This window comes from Primulina tabacum, chromosome 10, assembly GCF_025594145.1.
Source record: "Primulina tabacum isolate GXHZ01 chromosome 10, ASM2559414v2, whole genome shotgun sequence".
Taxonomy (NCBI): domain Eukaryota; kingdom Viridiplantae; phylum Streptophyta; class Magnoliopsida; order Lamiales; family Gesneriaceae; genus Primulina; species Primulina tabacum.
Genome location: NC_134559.1, coordinates 3,331,064 through 3,349,301, shown reverse-complemented (window position 1 = coordinate 3,349,301; position 18,238 = coordinate 3,331,064). Strand labels below are relative to the sequence as shown.

General features: G+C 36.3%; 1 protein-coding gene across 1 annotated transcript; it reads right to left on the bottom strand.

The window, feature by feature from the left end:
- Positions 1-2,407: 2,407 nt before the first annotated feature.
- LOC142505293 (uncharacterized) lies at positions 2,408-17,026 on the bottom strand. The gene is made up of 11 exons (XM_075618216.1): positions 16,835-17,026; positions 16,665-16,732; positions 16,020-16,101; positions 15,724-15,807; positions 14,636-14,675; positions 14,098-14,143; positions 13,711-13,769; positions 12,565-12,632; positions 6,625-6,708; positions 6,453-6,517; positions 2,408-2,743 (listed from the first exon to the last, which is right to left on the bottom strand). Exons 1-11 carry the CDS (start codon positions 16,888-16,890, stop codon positions 2,658-2,660), a joined length of 738 nt encoding a protein of 245 aa, XP_075474331.1. The 5' UTR covers positions 16,891-17,026; the 3' UTR covers positions 2,408-2,657.
- Between the last annotated feature and the right edge of the window lie 1,212 nt (positions 17,027-18,238).

The window sequence follows — 18,238 nt, the reverse complement described above, 5'->3', positions numbered from 1 at the left end:
ACATCAATAGATACGATATTAAATTGATATGTTGTCATAAATCTATTAAAAAGAAAGCAAACACATACTATTTTATGTAAGACATTAAAATAACACAAGTTATAAAGTGGGAACAAAAATTAAAGGAAAAAATATACAATTTTCAATTTACTTTTATTTTATTTAAACCTTTTGACTTAATTTGTTTCGGAAACTCTAATCTCACCAAAGTCAGTTTTTCCCCTTTATTTACTTTCCTCTTTTGTTTCAAATGTTTATGGACCAAAGTTTGATTTTCTTCCGTCAACAACTTTCTTCATGTTAAAAATCATACAAGCTTCATCTAGAAATCGGCCAAACATATGAAGAAAATAATTAAGAGAACACTGCATGTGACTCGAGGATGTACGAGTTGGTGGAGTAGGTAAGCTCTTGATCAATGATCAGGAGGTCGATTCCCGCTACCAATACCTTCTCGAGTGAGCTTGTATAACAGTGTGGTTTACCTGACTGATATAAATTTTATATTTTAAAATCAAATTAAATAGAGGAGAAATATTATCAACAAAAAACATAAATTGTGAGGGATATTTGGATATTTTCACTATATTTGTTCAAAATAATTAGATTATGTGAGTCATTCATATTTTTATAGGTGTTCACTTCACGTATTTGTGATATAAGGACCAAGTTTTGTTCATGTCGAGACACAAATACTTCTTGACAAACAAAGCACTAATACGAGTGAAAATCTCTTAATTTATAGATAGTATAGATATTTGATATATAAATAAATAAACATTCGTAAAATGATACATATTATAAGTTCAAATATCACGTGGAAAAAACGTTTGGTGCTTTGCACACGAAACACAAAATATGTGTATGACCGAAAATTTGAGGTGGTCGAGAAATATATATTATTTTATGCATATGTTTTAATGTTTGACATAATATATATGTCAACGATGTTTGGATCTTTGGTTGAGTGGAGTTGGCGGAAATTAGCTATATTACAAGTATTTGACCACTTTATTTATGTGGAAGAAACAAGAGAAAAAATGAATTTGTGGCAATCGAATGAAATGTCTGCGGTTTAAATTATATATATATATATATATATATATATATATTGAAAAATTCAATTTTTATAATACGGAAAACGCATTATCGAAAAATTCAAAAGCCTTTATAAACTTGAAATTTAATGTTATTTTTTGTGCATTGGTTTTTTTATTTCATAAAACTTATTTTTGCTTAAATATTATATTCCAACGAACATTCACGTCCGAAGTAATTAATTCGCAGCATTATTTGTCAATAATTAATTAAGTGGTATATTTAAAAAAAAAAAACAGTTGACTAGTCACGGTCGTATCTTGAACAAAAAGCATTTTGATTTGACAATTTGCTGGTAAACCGCGGTCTATGGTTTATAATTTCGCTGTCCGTTTCCACTTAATAGGAATTAAATGTCATTCCATTAAGTTAAAGCAACACTAAAAAAATTATATGACAAAAAATCTTATTTAAAAATAACTATATTGTGGGCTGACTGTTAAATACTTTCTATTAAATTGTCAAATGAATATCGTGCATTATGGAGTTACGTTAGAATACTTTAATTTTTTTTTATCCCAATATCCCAGATTGTATTCTGATATTTATGTTTTGTCAAACCTTTACCTTGGTCCCTGTAAAATTTAAAAAATTTAAGGGCCCAGGGTTTCAAATTGAATTTTTTGAACGTACTTTAATATTTTTAAAATCGGTATAAAGAAATAAAACTAAAAAATAAAAACAAAATAAGAAAAATAGAATTTGAAGAAGTTTAGTTGGAGAAAAAACTATATTTCTGTTTGTGAGAGTGTGTGGAGAAAGTAAACAATTTTTATTATATTTTGCCACTTGAATATATGACTCACATTGATGTTGGAGATATTTATGTATAATTATACTGGTGTAATAGTAAAAGATTATTTTTTTTTTAATTTTCGATTTTAATTTGGTTTGACTCGTTTATTTTTTTTCGGAAACATTTTGGCATGTATCGCTTTAGGAAACAAAATTCAGTTTTAAACTTTCAGGGAAAAAAAAATTAAAATTAAAGTTTATATCAAATTTTATTCTAGAAACTTAAATTATTCGATTTAACAATTTTTTTAGAAATCAGACCGAATAAACTGATTTATGTGATATTTCAAAAGATAAAAAACGAATCTCTGAACTAATCAACCTAATTTTCAAATTCAAAAGATAAAAAACGAATTTCTGAACTAATCAACCAAATTTTCAAAATAAATCGTTAATATTTTTATCAATATTATTATGTTTTTTTTTTATTTAAACAAAATAAAGAATAATTATATTTATCAAATGAGAGAAAAAACTAAAAAAATTGTAATAAAACCAAGGCGAAGCCTAAACGGAATAAAAACCAAGTTAATTAAATGATTCGGTAGAGTGGCCATCCGGTTCACCAGTTTAACCAGCGGTCCGATCCGGCTTTAAAAATTATGGGCAGAATTGTAGGCTTCCAAAACCTTGTAACAAGTACCCCTTTTATCAATATAACTATTCTGAACAATCATATACAACAATTTATAACCATAACGTGTTTTAAGCATATTACATACTTTATAACAGCAGAACTAACCCAAGGGAGGGATCTGGTGCCATCAAGGAAACAGTCCCTCGAGAAACTCATTAAAGTTCTCCTCATCGTCCATCTTCTTGGTAGTGGCTGAATGAGAACCCTTGTTTCCTAAAAGAATACAGTGAAATATTGGAATATATTTCTGTTGGACAATTATCGGATTCAATCGTGATTCAAGAAATTTAATATGCAACCAAGAATTAACAAGCACGCAATCAACACAACTGATTACGTGTTTCGGCCATTTATAGACCTGTATCCAAGGGAGAAAGACAACCAATTTTATTACCACCAAGTGTGCATTTACAAAGCTTGAAGCAGGAGGAATAAAAAACAGAGCAAGAGTTTAATCCCTCTTCTCAATGACACTCTCCTCTCCTTTGTTCACACTTGCTCTTAACCTCCAGAAAAGATCCAAAAGAAAAGTCTTCCTGAAACCATCTAAATATATGAATACCAATGCTTCGAGTTTCCGGTCACTTTCTTGAACTAGCACAGCTCTTCCCAACTGTCACAACCGCAAGTGGTTTCTTTCAAAAGAGCAATTATCAAAATACTCTATTTGGTTGCAGCACATTCTTAGATCAACCTTTTGGTGACACTCATCTAACAATCTTCACCTTGTCTCCAAAAACAAAAAAGGAGGCTTGTCTCCATTATGTCATATTTACCAAGTTCAAGCAATGCCTAAACTTGGCTTGTGGTAATACTTTGGTTAACATGTCCACAGGGTTGTCATCTGTGGAGATTTTCTCAACTTCGACTTCTACTTTTGAAGTTATGTCCCTTACCAAATGTAGCTTAACATCTTTATATGCTTACACCTCTCATGGAAAACCTAATGTTTGGAGAGGTGTATTGCACTTTGACTGTGATAAAGCACCACCAGTCGCTCTTGCTTTACACCGAACTCTGTCATGATACCTTTAAACTATATTGCCTCCTTAATGGCTTCAGTAAGGACTATGTATTTTGCTTCTGTAGTAAACAGCAACCGCTGACTGGAGTGAAGCCTTCCAACTGATGGCAATCCCAAACAACGTGAAAACATAGCCTGTTAAAGACGTCCTTGAAAACATAACCTGTTAAAGACATCCTTGTGTCCAAGTTCTCAGCATAATCAGAGTCTACAAATCCTCTTACTAGCTGGCTTATATCTTCTTGTCTTTTAAACATCAAGCTTAATTCAGTTGTTCCCTTCAAAAACCTTAGGATCCACTTCAGCCCTTCCCAATGCATCTTTCCAGGATTAGCCACGAACCTTGACACCACACTCATGGCATGGGAAAGGTCTGTACGGCTACACACCATTCCATACATCACACTTCCTACTCCATTAGCATAAGGTATGTTTCTCATGACTTTTTGTTCTTCTTCACTGGCAGCAGATTGATCATTTGACAGCTTGAAATTTTGTCCTATTGGTGTAGTAACTTGTTTGGATTCATGCATCCTGAACCTTTGACTCGGGAACAACCTCTTAGTTTTTGTGTCCCTTATTATCTTCATATTCAGTATCCTTTTAGCCTCCCCTAATTCTTTCATATCAAATTTCAAAGTTTAACATCTTCTTAAGAACTTGAACATGGCATTGACGTACAGTAATAAGAAGTTAGTGACTTTATCTCCTGATTTCTTCATACAAACACAACTTATCAAAGTGGCTCCTAACAAAGTTTATCCTTCCCATGAATATATAAAACATTTTGTACCATTGTCGAAGACTTTGTTCTAGACCATAGAGGGATATTCTCAGCAAGCAAACTTTGTCCTCATTTTCTGGTTTGATAAAGCATTGAGGCTGGTCCATGAATATTGTTTCCTCAATCTCACCATGAAGGAAAACAGTTTTAACATCAAGTTGCTCTTGTTCTAAATCAAACTGAGTTACTAGTGCCAACATCAATCTTATGGAGGTGTGTTTGACCACTGGAGAGTAAATCTCACGAAAATCAACTCCTTTTGCTTGTGTAAATCCTTCGGAAACTAGCCTTGCCTTGTATTTAGGCCTAGCATCATTAGAATTACTCTCCTTGATTTTATACACCCATTTGCAGCCTACAACTTTCTGTCCAGGTGGTTTATTGACTAGCTGCCATGTGTTATTCTTCAACGGAGAGTCTATTTCATTCATGGCCCTGACCATTTATCTTTGTGTTTCCCACTTATTGCCTCTTGGTAACTTGAGGGTTTGGGGAGCTCCACCTTCTCAGCAGTAACAAATGGATAGGATACTAAGTCTACCTGCCCAAACTTTTGTGGTGGTCGGATGACTCTTCTTTCTCTGCCTCTGGCAAGCAAGTTCTGGTGTCCTCATCATACTGAGTCTTGTGGCCAGATTCCTCATTCTCATCTGTAATTTCAGATGAACATTGTTTTCTCTGTTCTAGAGTTTCACTTAGATCCTCCACCTCAACTTGTAAACTGGAAATTGGTTTAGCATTGTTCTCAGGAGCATTTACCTTTAGACCATATCCCATTTTTATTCTTCAAATGCGATGTCTCTAGTATTGAAGCATCTTGGTCCAGTGGTTTCAGGATTCCAGACTTTATAGCCCTTGACTCCATCAAGGTATCCTATAAAAATGCATCTTAAGGCCCTAGGTTCAGCTTATCTTGTTTTATGTGTGTGTAGTCAAGACAACCAAAGACCTTTAGGTTTGAATAATCGGATGGAGATCCACTCCAAAGATTGGAGTGTTATAATTCAAGGCACTAGAATAGCATCTATTAATTAAATAGGCAGTTGTAACAACAGCCTCTTCCCAAAACAACTTTGGCAGCCCTGAATTCGATAGCATACAGCTCACTCTTTCAAGTAGAGTGCGATTCATTCTCTCAGCTGTCCCATTTTGTTGTAGGGTTCCAGGGACTGTTCTAGGTCACGTCATGTGATGCCCTTAGTCATGCATAGTTGGTTGAATTGTTCTAAAAAATATTCCAATCCATTATTTTTTTTAATTGTAAACGAAAATTTTATTAGAACAAGAGAACAAAGTATAAAAAAACAATGAGAAATCCGCAAACAGACTGCAAAGAAAGAAAACTACCTCACTTCATCAATAACATAAAAATTTTCAATCCTTTAATCTTCTCTCAGACCTCATATATAGACTTGGCTATGTCTGTGAAAATTCTTTTGTTCCGCTCCAACCAAATTGACCAAAATAGAGAATGAACGACCAAATACCAAAAACTCCTAGTTCTCCTCCCCGTAAGTAAACTTGGCTCCAAAGAAACATGTCATGCGCCTTTCTAGGAAAGGCCCATTCTAAACCCAATTCCTGCAATACTTTTATCCAAATTCCGCTCGTTAACGAACAATGCAAAAGTAGATGGTCTTGATTCTCCTCTTTGTTCCGGCATAAGCTACACCATTGCGGGCTTAAAGCATAGATAGGCCATCTTTTTTGCAACGAACCGCAAGTTGGCAATTTTCCCAAAGTCACGGTCCAGGAGAAAACTTGAAACCTATGCGGGATAAAACTTGAAACTTATGCGGGATAGGTACTTTCCATTCTAAACCCAATTCCTGTATCTATGACCCCTAACAGAGTGTTGAACTCAACAATTTCGACTTCATTTCAAGCTCTTCTGAAACGCCCATCCTAGTCGAAGTTGGAGTTAATCAGGAAGTCCACTACACTGATGGAGTTAACCGGGAAGTCCACTCTTACCTAATGCCCTCGATTGTAATTTTAATACGCAGTTTTGCAGGACAAAAGGTGATTGGTTAATGAGCCTGTATACTAGCTAAAACTTTAATAGCCGAAAAGAATAGCTTCAAAAAGAATCTTCATATAATGCTGAGCCGTACCTATTCTCCTGTCTTTGCTTCTTCCATGGTCAATCTCTGTATCTTCATCACTTTCAGACCTGTCCCTGAAAAGATGAAATGATTTAGTTCCAAGGCAGCAACAAGTTGTGTTTCAAAGCTAGTCTCTAGTTAACGAAATGTCATTGAAAGAATATACTTCCAGCTTTCATACCTTTTCTCACGATGTCTGTCAATCTCTTTTTGTCTCAATTGTTCTTTCTCTTTCATTTTTTTGTGCAGAAGCTTCTCCGCACATCTATTTTAAGACAGTCAGCTTCAGATAGAAGTATGTACAGAGGATCGAAAAGGAGAAAATCCAACAACACACAATTGATATAACTACATCCAATGTAATCATCGAAACAGCTAATAAGTGAGATCATGATTAGAATCGTTGATTATACAACTCTTAACCCTCTAGAAATGCACTTTCAACATCCAAATGTTTCTCAAGATAAAATAAACCAGTGAAGCTTAAACTCAAAATTCTAATCAATGTATTTCAAGAACTCGAGGTATGCAGTCACCAAACCATTTACTCATAAATCTACACATAATCTGCCTCGTATTCGATAGCATAATTTCAAACAGAAATAAGACCATAAAAATTTGTAGAAGGGTGAAGAGCAATAGGAAACAGAGCAGCAAAACAAACCTAGATTGTAAAGCACGCTTTAATGGTAATAAATCCACACCAGCAAATGGCCATAAAAGAAATTTATACACCCAAACAAAGCATCAATCTGTATGATATATATCTCTGTCATTTCACTCTCCTCTGTTCACTTAATTACAATTTCATTGTCGAAACAATTTTCCACAAGATCAACTAAGTATTTATATTAGACCCAATAGTAAGCAATTCATAATTACTTCAAATATTTAATAATTGGTCGGGAACAAAGAAAACTTGAAACACTCAAGATATCCTTTATTTCCTACTGAATGAGAGTTGGTTATTCTTAGAAGCCCAGCTGCACTACAAGTGCAAATCAGATAAGAAATGCTATTCAGAAGCCAGTATGACAATAATGAGGGAAGAATTTGATAAACTGAATTCTTAAATTTTATTAATGTCAAATGAAGTATAAATACAAGGAACGGAGCTAAGGAAAGAAATCAGGAAATATCCTAAAACTAGGAAATAAATCAGAATCAAATCAAATCAGAACTAAATCTAGGATTCTAATCTTAATAAAAGGAAACTAAATATTACGTATATCTCTTCTAACTTTTAATAATTCGACACTCCCCCTCAAGTTGGGACGTAAATGTCATACATTCCCAACTTGTTACATATTTCATCAAAGTTAGGACCAATCAAAGCTTTGGTCAAGATATCTGCAAGTTGTTCACGAGTTGGAGTATACCGCAGTAATACTTCAGTACTCTTAATCTTCTCGGCAATAAAGTGACGATCAATTTCGACATGCTTAGTACGGTCATGATGAACAGGGTCTTTAGCAATGCTAATCGCAGCTTGATTATCGCACTTGAGGATCACAGACTCATGGTACGGCATTTTCAATTCGGCCATCATTCTTCTAATCCATATCCCTTCACACGTGGCTAAGGACAACGCGCGAAACTCAGCTTCAGCCCTGCTTCTTGACACAACGGGTTGCTTCTTGACACAACGGGTTGCTTCTTGCTCCTCCAAGTCACCAAATTTCCCCATACGAAGGAACAGTAACCCGTAGTAGATCTTCGGTCAATACGACTTCCTGCCCAATCAGCATCTGAAAACATAATGATGTTACGAACATCATGTTTCTGAAATAAAATCCCCTTTCCGGGAGACTTCTTCAAATACCGAAGTATGCGGTAGACTGCATCCATGTGACATAGCTTCGGATTATGCATGAACTGACTTACGTAGCTAACCGCGAAGCCAATGTCCGGTCGTGTGTGCGACAGGTAGAACAATCGTCCCACCAACCGTTGATACCGTTGTTTCTCGACGGGATCTCCTTCGGGTACACCTTCGGCCTCTCGAGTCGATACCATTGGTGTGCTTGCAGGTTTACAACCGAGCATCCCAGTATCTCTAAGTAGATCGAGTACATGTTTCCGCTGAGAAACGGATATGCCCTTATTTGAACGGGTAATTTCCATACCTAGAAAGTAGCGGAGAGGTCCCAAATCCTTCACCTCAAACGTCCGAGCCAACGTAGCCTTGATACTACTGATTTCCTCTTCATAATCTCCAGTTAATATAATGTCATCCACATACACAATAAGGATGGCAATTCTATTATCTTGAGAATGTTTAACAAAGAGCGTATGATCCGTTTGGCACTGGACAAACCCCTGGTCTTTAACCACCGTGGAAAACTTTCCAAACCACATTCTAGGCGATTGTTTAAGACCGTAGATGGACTTATGCAGTCTGCACACTTGATTCCCTGGTTCATTCGGAACCACTAAACCGGCGGGAACTTCCATATACACTTCTTCCTCTAGGTCCCCATTAAGAAATGCATTCTTAATGTCCAATTGCTGCAATTTCCAATCGAGATTCGCTGCTAAGGAGATGAGGATCCGGACAGTATTGAGTTTCGCAACCGGCGCAAATGTCTCTTCATAATCGATCCCATAAGACTGAGTAAACCCACGAGCCACTAATCGAGCTTTCAATCTCTCAACACTCCCATCAGCGTTAAACTTCACCGCAAAAATCCATTTACAACTCACCGCTCTTTTACCAGGTGGCAATTCGGTAATCGACCACGTACCATTCCTTTCTAGAGACGTGAGTTCGGATTTCACTGCTTCAGCCCAGTCCGGATGCAGAAGTGCTTCCTGGATGGTATTCGGAATGTAGATATTATCCAGCTTCGTGACATATGCTCGGTAGGACTGGGAGAGACGTCCGTAGGAGACCCACCTATCAATCGGATGGTTAGTGCATGTACGAGTACCTTTCCGTAGAGCTATAGGCAAGTCTTCCAGATTCTGATTCTGAGGGGCTGGAGCCGGAGTGCTTAGTGTAGTTGTCTCCGGAATTGGGATCGGTGTAGTGGTATCTTCAGCGGCAAGTGTAGGATGTGCTGGAGCTTCACACTCCCTCTGACCTCGTTGCCACTGACCTCGCGTATAGACTTGGAGGTTTGGCGAGGTGGGTGGACTAACATGGGTTTCGTTAGCTGGTGTAGCTGGTGGGTTCGGGTTCGATGGGACAGTAGGTGTAATTGACTCAGGTGGTTCGGGATCAGGAAGGATTTTACAAAACGGGACTTCGATTATAGGTTGTTTCTCCCCCTGAAGGACAGTTTTGGGATAATATGGAGTATCTTCAAAAAAGTTAACATCCATAGTTGTGAATGTTTTTCGAGAGACGGGGCAGTAACATTTGTATCCTTTTTTGTTAGAGGAGTACCCGATGAATACACACTTGGTAGCCCGAGGATCAAGCTTACTACGGAAATGAGGGTAGATATGAACAAAAGCGGTGCAACCAAATATTTTTGGTGGGAGATGAGACGATAATGTATTAATATGTGGGAAACTGGACGATAGGGTTTGAAAAGGGGTGACATACCGCAAGACCCGGGAAGGGAGCCGATTTATAAGATAGGCAGCGGTCAAAACGGCCTCTACCCACAGGTATTTCGGCACATTCATGGAGAGTAGGAGGGAACGTGCGACCTCTAAAAGGTGACGGTTTTTTCTTTCGGCAATCCCGTTTTGTTGCGGTGTGTCGACGCAAGAGCTGATTTGGACAATGCCCTGCTTGGTGAAATAGGATCCTAAGGTGGTGTTGAAATAGTCACGGGCATTATCAGACTTGAGAACCCGAATACGGGTATTGAATTGTGTTTGGATCATAGTGTTAAAGGCTGGAAATATTTGGGCGAGATCAGATTTGTCTTTCATAAGAAAGACCCATGTAAGGCGGGTATGATCGTCGATGAAGGTGACGAACCACAGGGCTCCATTTATATTGGGTATCCGAGATGCGCCCCAAATGTCACTGTGGATGAGTGAAAATGGTTGAGAAGGTTTGTATGGGATAGGATTATATGAGACCCGAGTTTGTTTTGCAAGTTGACAGATATCACAATGAAAAAACCTCGCCTTTTTATTAGCGAATAAATTCGGATACAATTTTTCAAGATAAAAGAAACTTGGATGACCTAACTGAAAGTGTAAGCGCATAACATCACTTCCAGACTCTATATGAAAACCAAAACTAACATTTGAACAGGAATGGGAGCGAGATTCGAGGCTGGATAGACTTGTATTGAGGAGATAGAGGCCTGAGCACATCCTAGCACTGCCAATCGTCTTCATCGATCCCAACTCCTGGAAAAAACACACATTATTGGAAAAATTAGCCGAGCACTGTTCATCGGTTGTCAATTTACTAATGGACAATAAATTGCAATCCAAAGAAGGAACATGCAGCACAAATTTAAGAGTAAGGTCGGAGGAAATCTGTACGGATCCGAAACCAGCAATCCGGGTCTTGGTACCATCCGCAATCTAAACATGGAGAGAGTCGGTATTGGGTTAGTATGTTGTAAAGAGATTTCGGTTGCCGGTCATATGGTCGGAGGCACCCGAGTCGACAATCCAAGAGCACGAGAACTGCTGAGCGGAAATTAAAGCAAGAACGTCTATACCTTTGGTAGCGTGAAGGCTGGTGGATTTAGATCCAGTTGCATGTTGCGCTAAGGTTGCAGACATGATTTGTTGCAGTGCTTCAATCTGTTGCGGAGAGAACGGACTGTCGTTGGCCTGGTCGCCTGAGGGCTGAGCTGAGAGGCCGCGGTTGGTCTTGGCAGTCGGAGGACGGGGTGATTTCCAATCAGAAGGTTTGCCATGGAGAACCCAGCAAGTGTTCTTCGTGTGCCCTGGTTTGGAACAGTGCTCACATGTTGGCCGTGACTTACGCCTCTCTTGTTGAGTTGCTCCAGTAGCACCGAGTGAAGACCCGAGGAGGGCAGAACCATCAACCGAGGTAGAAGATGGGCCCATCATGACTTTTTTGCGGCTTTCTTCGCGGCGAATCTCAGCAAAAGCTTCTCGAAGACCCAAGAATGGCTTGGCACTCATTACTCTGCCTCGAACATCATCTAGTTCTTTGTTGAGACCGAGTAGAAACTTGAAGGTGCGCTTCTGCTCCACAATCTTGCGATAGCGCTGACCATCTTCCGGACACTTCCAAGCGTGGGTTTCAAAAACATCAAGTTGCTGCCATTGTTTGGTGAGGGCATTATAGTACTGGGTGACACTGAGTTCTCCCTGCCGGAGGTCGTGAAGGGCTGATTCAATAGCCGATAGTTCCGAGGTGTTATCGGAACTTGAATACGTCTCACGGACTGCCTCCCAAACATCTTTAGCAGTCTCGTAGAGAAGGAAATTCTCACCTACTTCCAAACTCATGGAATTGATGAGCCATGACATGATTAAGTGATTCTCCGTCTTCCACTTCTTATAGCCGGCATCAGTCTTTGCTGGGGCTTCAATTTCTCCGGTGAGGTACTCTTCTTTGCCGCGTCCACAGATGAACATTCTTACGGATTGGGACCATTGCAAGTAGTTCGAACCTGTAAGGCGGTGAGGAGTGATAAGGAGAGAGTTATTGGAAGGGTTGGGATTCGACTCAAGGATATCGGATTTTTCCTTCGAAGAGGTTACTGTGGCGAGACCGTGTTTTACCATGGTCGCTCTGATACCATGAAGAATTTGATAAACTGAATTCTTAAATTTTATTAATGTCAAATGAAGTATAAATACAAGGAACGGAGCTAAGGAAAGAAATCAGGAAATATCCTAAACTAGGAAATAAATCAGAATCAAATCAAATCAGAACTAAATCTAGGATTCTAATCTTAATAAAATGAAACTAAATATTACATATATCTCTCCTAACTTTTAATAATTCGACAATGAGTGACTTTTAATTGTGCAAGACCTTGATTTTTCTGAATTTTATAATTCAAAAATCAAAGAAATCGGTATGACAAAGAGGATGAAACTAAAAAATTTACATTCCCTAATGAATATTAGTAAGATCCCAAGAATACTACAAAAAAATTGAGAGCTATCATAAATAAACGAGGGTAGATTATGTAAAATGACAACTAGGAGGGGTATCCTCAGTCACCTCTCACAGGCTACTAATTTAACCAAGGCCTGCTTATTTTCTCCGGCTTCAATATAAGAGAAGTTCACCTGCATATTATAGAAAAGTTACCAAGAAAAATAATATGAAAATGCTCATCATCCAAAAATAACTTAATTGAAGTAAAATTCATCGAGCACAGACAACAGCAAGCAACGGCATTAAATTAAAGTAATTGAAGTACATAGCAAACAGATTTGGTACAGCGATAACGAATTATTTGATTTGCAAATCAGGAGCTCCTACACTATGGCTGGAAGCAGGGTTTCTCAATCGCAATAAATATGATTAACTCTTCCCTTCCTTACCTACCAATCTATTTTCTTCTTCATCATTGTCATATTCATTACTTTACAGCAAGATGCCAGAACTCTCATTTTCTCAAACACTTTCATCATTTTCCTTTCGTTTCAATTGGAAACCAAGCTCTTGCCAATGTGAAAGGACTTGATTGGTATTAACAAAATATTTCAGTTGCTAAGGCTGGATGATTGTTATCAACTACTTTCAGATTTCTTCCTTGCTTTTTCCTTCTTCTAACATCATCAAAGGCTTGATCCATCAACAATGCTTTGTGGCAGGAGAGGAGTCCCAGTGGAAACCTCTCTCCTCGGTCTTTCTACTATTCATTTGAAAGAAAAATAAACTTATTCTGCACTAACCTCTTACTTAGATTTTGGAAATGATGGTTCTTCTAAAGGAAAGGTTTCCTGTTTAGAAAAAAGTGCAGAAATCTGTCATTTGCTTTTCAGACAAATGATGAGAACTTGTGTACATGTGCAGTGTTGGCAGCCTGATGCATCTGGCAAAGATAAAACTGCCAAATAAACTATAGCTATTGCTTCCAAGCTTCCAATAAATCTGTGAACTACATTCATTTTGAATTTTGCTCGCCACCTTACTAAATTGTTGTGGGTTGCAAGATTTTCATCTGAACAAAACTTTCCCGAAGGAAATGGTGGTAAAATACAAACTGGCTTTCAAGAATGACAAGCTTGATCCAATATTGGCGTTCACATAGGTAATGCTTAGAAGACATCACATCACCAATAATCTCATGTACCTCATAAACAACACATACACACACAGCAAAAAATCGATTCATAGGTATCATTGACAGCAACTTGCCTCATAGCTTGACAAATTATCCTTTCGATCACAATGCTTATTCCCACATACAAACTGCCCTGATAATTAAGGGATTCAAATCAGTCTTTTTTTAATAGGAAACAATAATTTATTATAATGCTAATAAAGTCTACAACAAGCGGATAAGCAATCCGCACATTAGAATATGATTTGGCCACCTGAATCACCAAAACAAAATCCAGGTTTTCCAGAATGATAAGATATGAGAACAAAACAGATGAGTATGGTAGAGGAAGAATAATGCGACAGGAATCAACCATAAGTTTGCAAGTGTAATGAATAATGATATAAATATAAATAATACTCATGAAACTTTCAAACTAAAAAAGAAGAGAAGAAAAATAGCTGTTTGAGAGAGGATTGTACCTTTCCCAGATATTACTTCCTTTTCAGTCCTCCATCTCAGGCCAATCTAAAGAGAGATCGAGGTAAATTCAGGAAAATCTTCTTAACAAAAATAAAGTGAGAAAAAATTGAAGATAATATCAAATCGACTGGGCGATTAAATAACTAATTGACAGGGGAGTCATTCCAGCAAGAGTGCAATCATCAAGCTTGCTCTTGTCTTAAAAAAGATCACCTTCTGAGATGCGGTTTGTAATACAAAACCATAGCACGTAAATTTGGTGTAAAAGGATTGATTCATGAGTATTCTAAGCCAAAACTGAGAGTTCTACAATGAACCAAAATTTGATCCACGAGACTGGTTGGTGCATGATATTTATGCAGAGCAAATTTACCATATTTGAAGAGGCTTTACTGCAATTTTTTCTGGTCAGGGTTGAGTTCATGCATTCTCGGTCACTCAGAAGTATGAAAAGAAAAATATATTTAAAATGTGGATGAATGAAAACAACTAAAATAAGTATATGCAGAAAATTAATGCTGTAATACATATCCATACCTTACCAGTCTTGTAATGAGACATATCAGCTATGCAGTATCTTCAATGAGTTAAAAGAAATAAACCATCGGATAAAATCTCACCGACAAAATGTCACAGGCTCACAGAAGCGAATTAATATTTAAAAACAACCAAAATGTAGATATTCGTATTAAAAGGCAGTGAAAATGAAACTACCAAAGGCGTACGACCTAAAAGTTACGTAGACAAATAAAGCAACTTTCAAAAAGGGATGCAGTTGTTATTCCAGAAACAGCTTACATCCAATTCTATGATGACTTCTAATATCATGAAACTCTTCAAACAACCAACATCATTTTTTCTTATGTTTCTTTGTCTCCTTACGGGCAAACAAGGAGAAGAATGGGCATTATAGTCTTAACTTGCAGTGTTATGGTTACATCACACAGTCCACTTTGTTGAAGGATACAAGACAAAGGGTTTGTTAGAGAAAAAAGGTTCGTCTATGTTGCTCAAACGCTTCAGTTATTGAGTATAGATACATGCAACATAAAACTTATGAAACACAACCTTTCCAAAACAAATATTACTCACTGATCTGTTGTGCAGATTTCATGACCAAAGTGTAAGCTCGTGAATCTTGTCGCGCATTCTCCCTGACTACTTTCTATTCTTCTTTGATTTTGAATGAAGTTCTTAGTGTGTTGAAAACATATAAATTAATTCAAGCATCCAAAGCTAGTGGATCACAACTGAGAATGGTATGTCCCCTTAAATGTCAAGGAATTTGATGTCAGAATCAATTTGACATTTGCTATTTTGAATACCACTACAACCCACTCACTATTCCCAGAAACAAATGTTTTGCAAACAAACATGCAGAAAAATATCTTTGCTAAGCAAAACTAACTCAGTCACTCATAATTTTTTTAAAAAAATCCCCCCAAGAGTTGCTATTTCGAATAAATTCCAGCTAAACTGATCAAATAGTTTCTCATTGCTCACCCGCAACAATGACTGGATTCTTTACAGAATAATTAGTAATAAAAAAACAATCACATTTAGCAAAAATACAAAGATTTGGATCTAGTGCAAGATAATGGTACAGATGATAAATCAAAGGATACTCCTTGAAGAGCTTGTCATAGTAGCGCTTCACTAGCCTTTGCTCCCAAGAAGGATTCATGTCATCTTCCTCAGTCCTTATGAACCTTTCGGAAAATAATTAGACAAAATGCTTAGGAAGCCAATGGTTTAGCAAATCATTTGAGGCAAATAGATCTCCATATAGGGTAAGGTACATCATAAGTTACAACTTATGAATATAAATATATTATCAGAAATAGTTTTATAAACAAATAACTGCATTCGAGAAGCATTTTCCTTGTTATAAACAAATAACTACATTCGAGAAGTTACGCACCGATATCCTTCTCTTAGAGTGTCTAGATCAGTTTTAACTGGCAACTTTCCTGGTACATATTTCTGTTTCCCATAGTAACTAACTGCAAAGAAACACAACTTTAAGGTAAACACATCTATCCCAAATTTAATTCCTGAAAATACAGAAATAATGAAGATATTCCAAACATTACCTTGGTATTCTTTCGCATTCACATAGGACTAGAGTTTATGTCACTGTGTTATCCTATATATGTATGTTTATGATTTACTGGCTTTGCAAATAATTCTCATTTTTCGTTCGGAAAAAACACTAAAAGAAGCGTTAATCCAATCAAAATTGAAAAGCTAATTAAACTCTTCACAATTTAATTAGATTCCAGGTCCAGAAATGTTTTCGCTTAGCTTTTACTTTGGCCTAGAGGATTATGACTAAAAACACCTGGGAATCGACATTTACGAAATCCTTGCACCAAATTCATGAAACAAAACTAGTGCAGTCCTCGGTAAAATATAATTCAGAGGTAGAGTCATAAAAACAGATTCAATCTGAAGCGTTTCAAATGCAATCCACGAATGTAATAGGAAATCAATGACTTTCTCGAAAACGTGTATTTAATTCTGCTTTCACTTGCAAAATAACTGCAAAAATCAAAGCAAAACTAACCATAGTCATCCACGAATTTCTTGTGGCGATCGTAGGCATTGAGGCCTAGGATATGATCTTGATACTGCCTGTTAATCAGAACCAATTCAAAAAATCAAATCGTCAGCTTATTTAAAAATAATAATCAAATTTTTAGTAAATAATAATTATATGGGGGAATATGGACTCACTGTTTTCGAGCTTCTTTGTCGAAGATTGCTTGCTTGAGAGAGCCAAACGAAGCCATTAATTTCTTTACTCTCTCTACCGAATTATCGTAATAACAAACCTAAATGAAACGAATATCAAATTTATCTTTCATTTCTTCTTTATTATACGAATGCCGATGCTCAAGCTATCATCTTTAGGTTTTTAATAAATAATAATTTAAAACTGTATTCATTTAAGAAACTTTGGGAAATTTGCTTTTAAATTAATAATAGCGTTTATCTGAATATAAAATTGTGTATCCCAAAAAAAAGGGAAATATCATATACAACTTTATGTTTTTAAAATTTAAGCAAAAAATGTCCCTTTTTTATTTTTACTAGTTTAAGGAAATAAATAATATTACTAATAAATAAAATTTTAAATATTTGTTGTGACGTGTCATTTACCTGAATAATATTTTAAGCAAAAAAGTTTTATGCTCTTTTTGGCTTTCGCAAGTTGATAAATAATATTGTCCCAAAAAAATCGTAAAAGTAATTCAAGAAAAAAAAAACAAAAGTGAGATTATATTTTTAAAAAAATCATTTCACCAATGTATAATAACTCAATTGATCAAATATATTATTTTCTTCCTAAATTACCTTGGATTAAACGCTTTAAAAATTGCAATTTGTTGACTAAGAATAGGTTTCTTGTGATACGGTATCACGAATCTTTATCTGTGAGACGGGTCAATCTTACCGATATTCACAATAAAAAGTAGTATTTTTTCATGGATGACCCAAATAAGATATTCATCTCACAAAATACGATCTGTGAGCCCGTCTCACTCAATCTTTTGCCGTTGACTAAAAATTTGTAAAAGTCAGAGAATTAATATATTTAATTAAAATATAATTAACCAACCAAACCTTGTAGAAAAATAATTTATTTTATTAGTAATAAGTAATTATTTTGAAAATTGTCCAACGTTAAAATGGGGAGTATGATTCGGCATTAATACATTTCTCCTAAGGTCATGCATCTACGAGCCAAAATATGTGAGACTTGATTAATTTTTCTTGGGAAATGTTGGATTTTAATCCAAGGCTGTCTAGAACATTGAAACTTGATTTCTTCCGCTATATTTGAATCCCAAAAAAAAAAAAAAAAAGATCCAGGTTGTGGATGAAATGAAGCCATAAGCATTGGATTCAACTATTCAATTGATATCTTGAATCATCTTTTTTTTTATACTCTTTTTTCTACCGAAAATATTTTAACAATATCAGCAAAAAAACATATTGCGAGAATCTTCGACGAAGAAAAAATACTTAAAATCATTGTTTCGTCCTCTCATTTCCACAATTAAAAAGTTCCTTAAAACAACCACGACTGTGTCAACGTTTATTTTTAAATTTTGATTTCGTGTTGCTTATCTTAAA

Excerpts from the sequence above, each read along its gene's own strand:
- LOC142505293 (XM_075618216.1), bottom strand. The coding sequence starts at position 16,890 with ATGGCTTCGTTTGGCTCTCTCAAGCAAGCAATCTTCGACAAAGAAGCT. Across the intron at positions 13,770-14,097 it reads GGAAGTAATATCTGGGAAAG|GGCAGTTTGTATGTGGGAAT; the intron begins GTACAATCCTCT and ends CTTAATTATCAG. Across the intron at positions 2,744-6,452 it reads AAGCAAAGACAGGAGAATAG|GAAACAAGGGTTCTCATTCA; the intron begins GTACGGCTCAGC and ends GTATTCTTTTAG.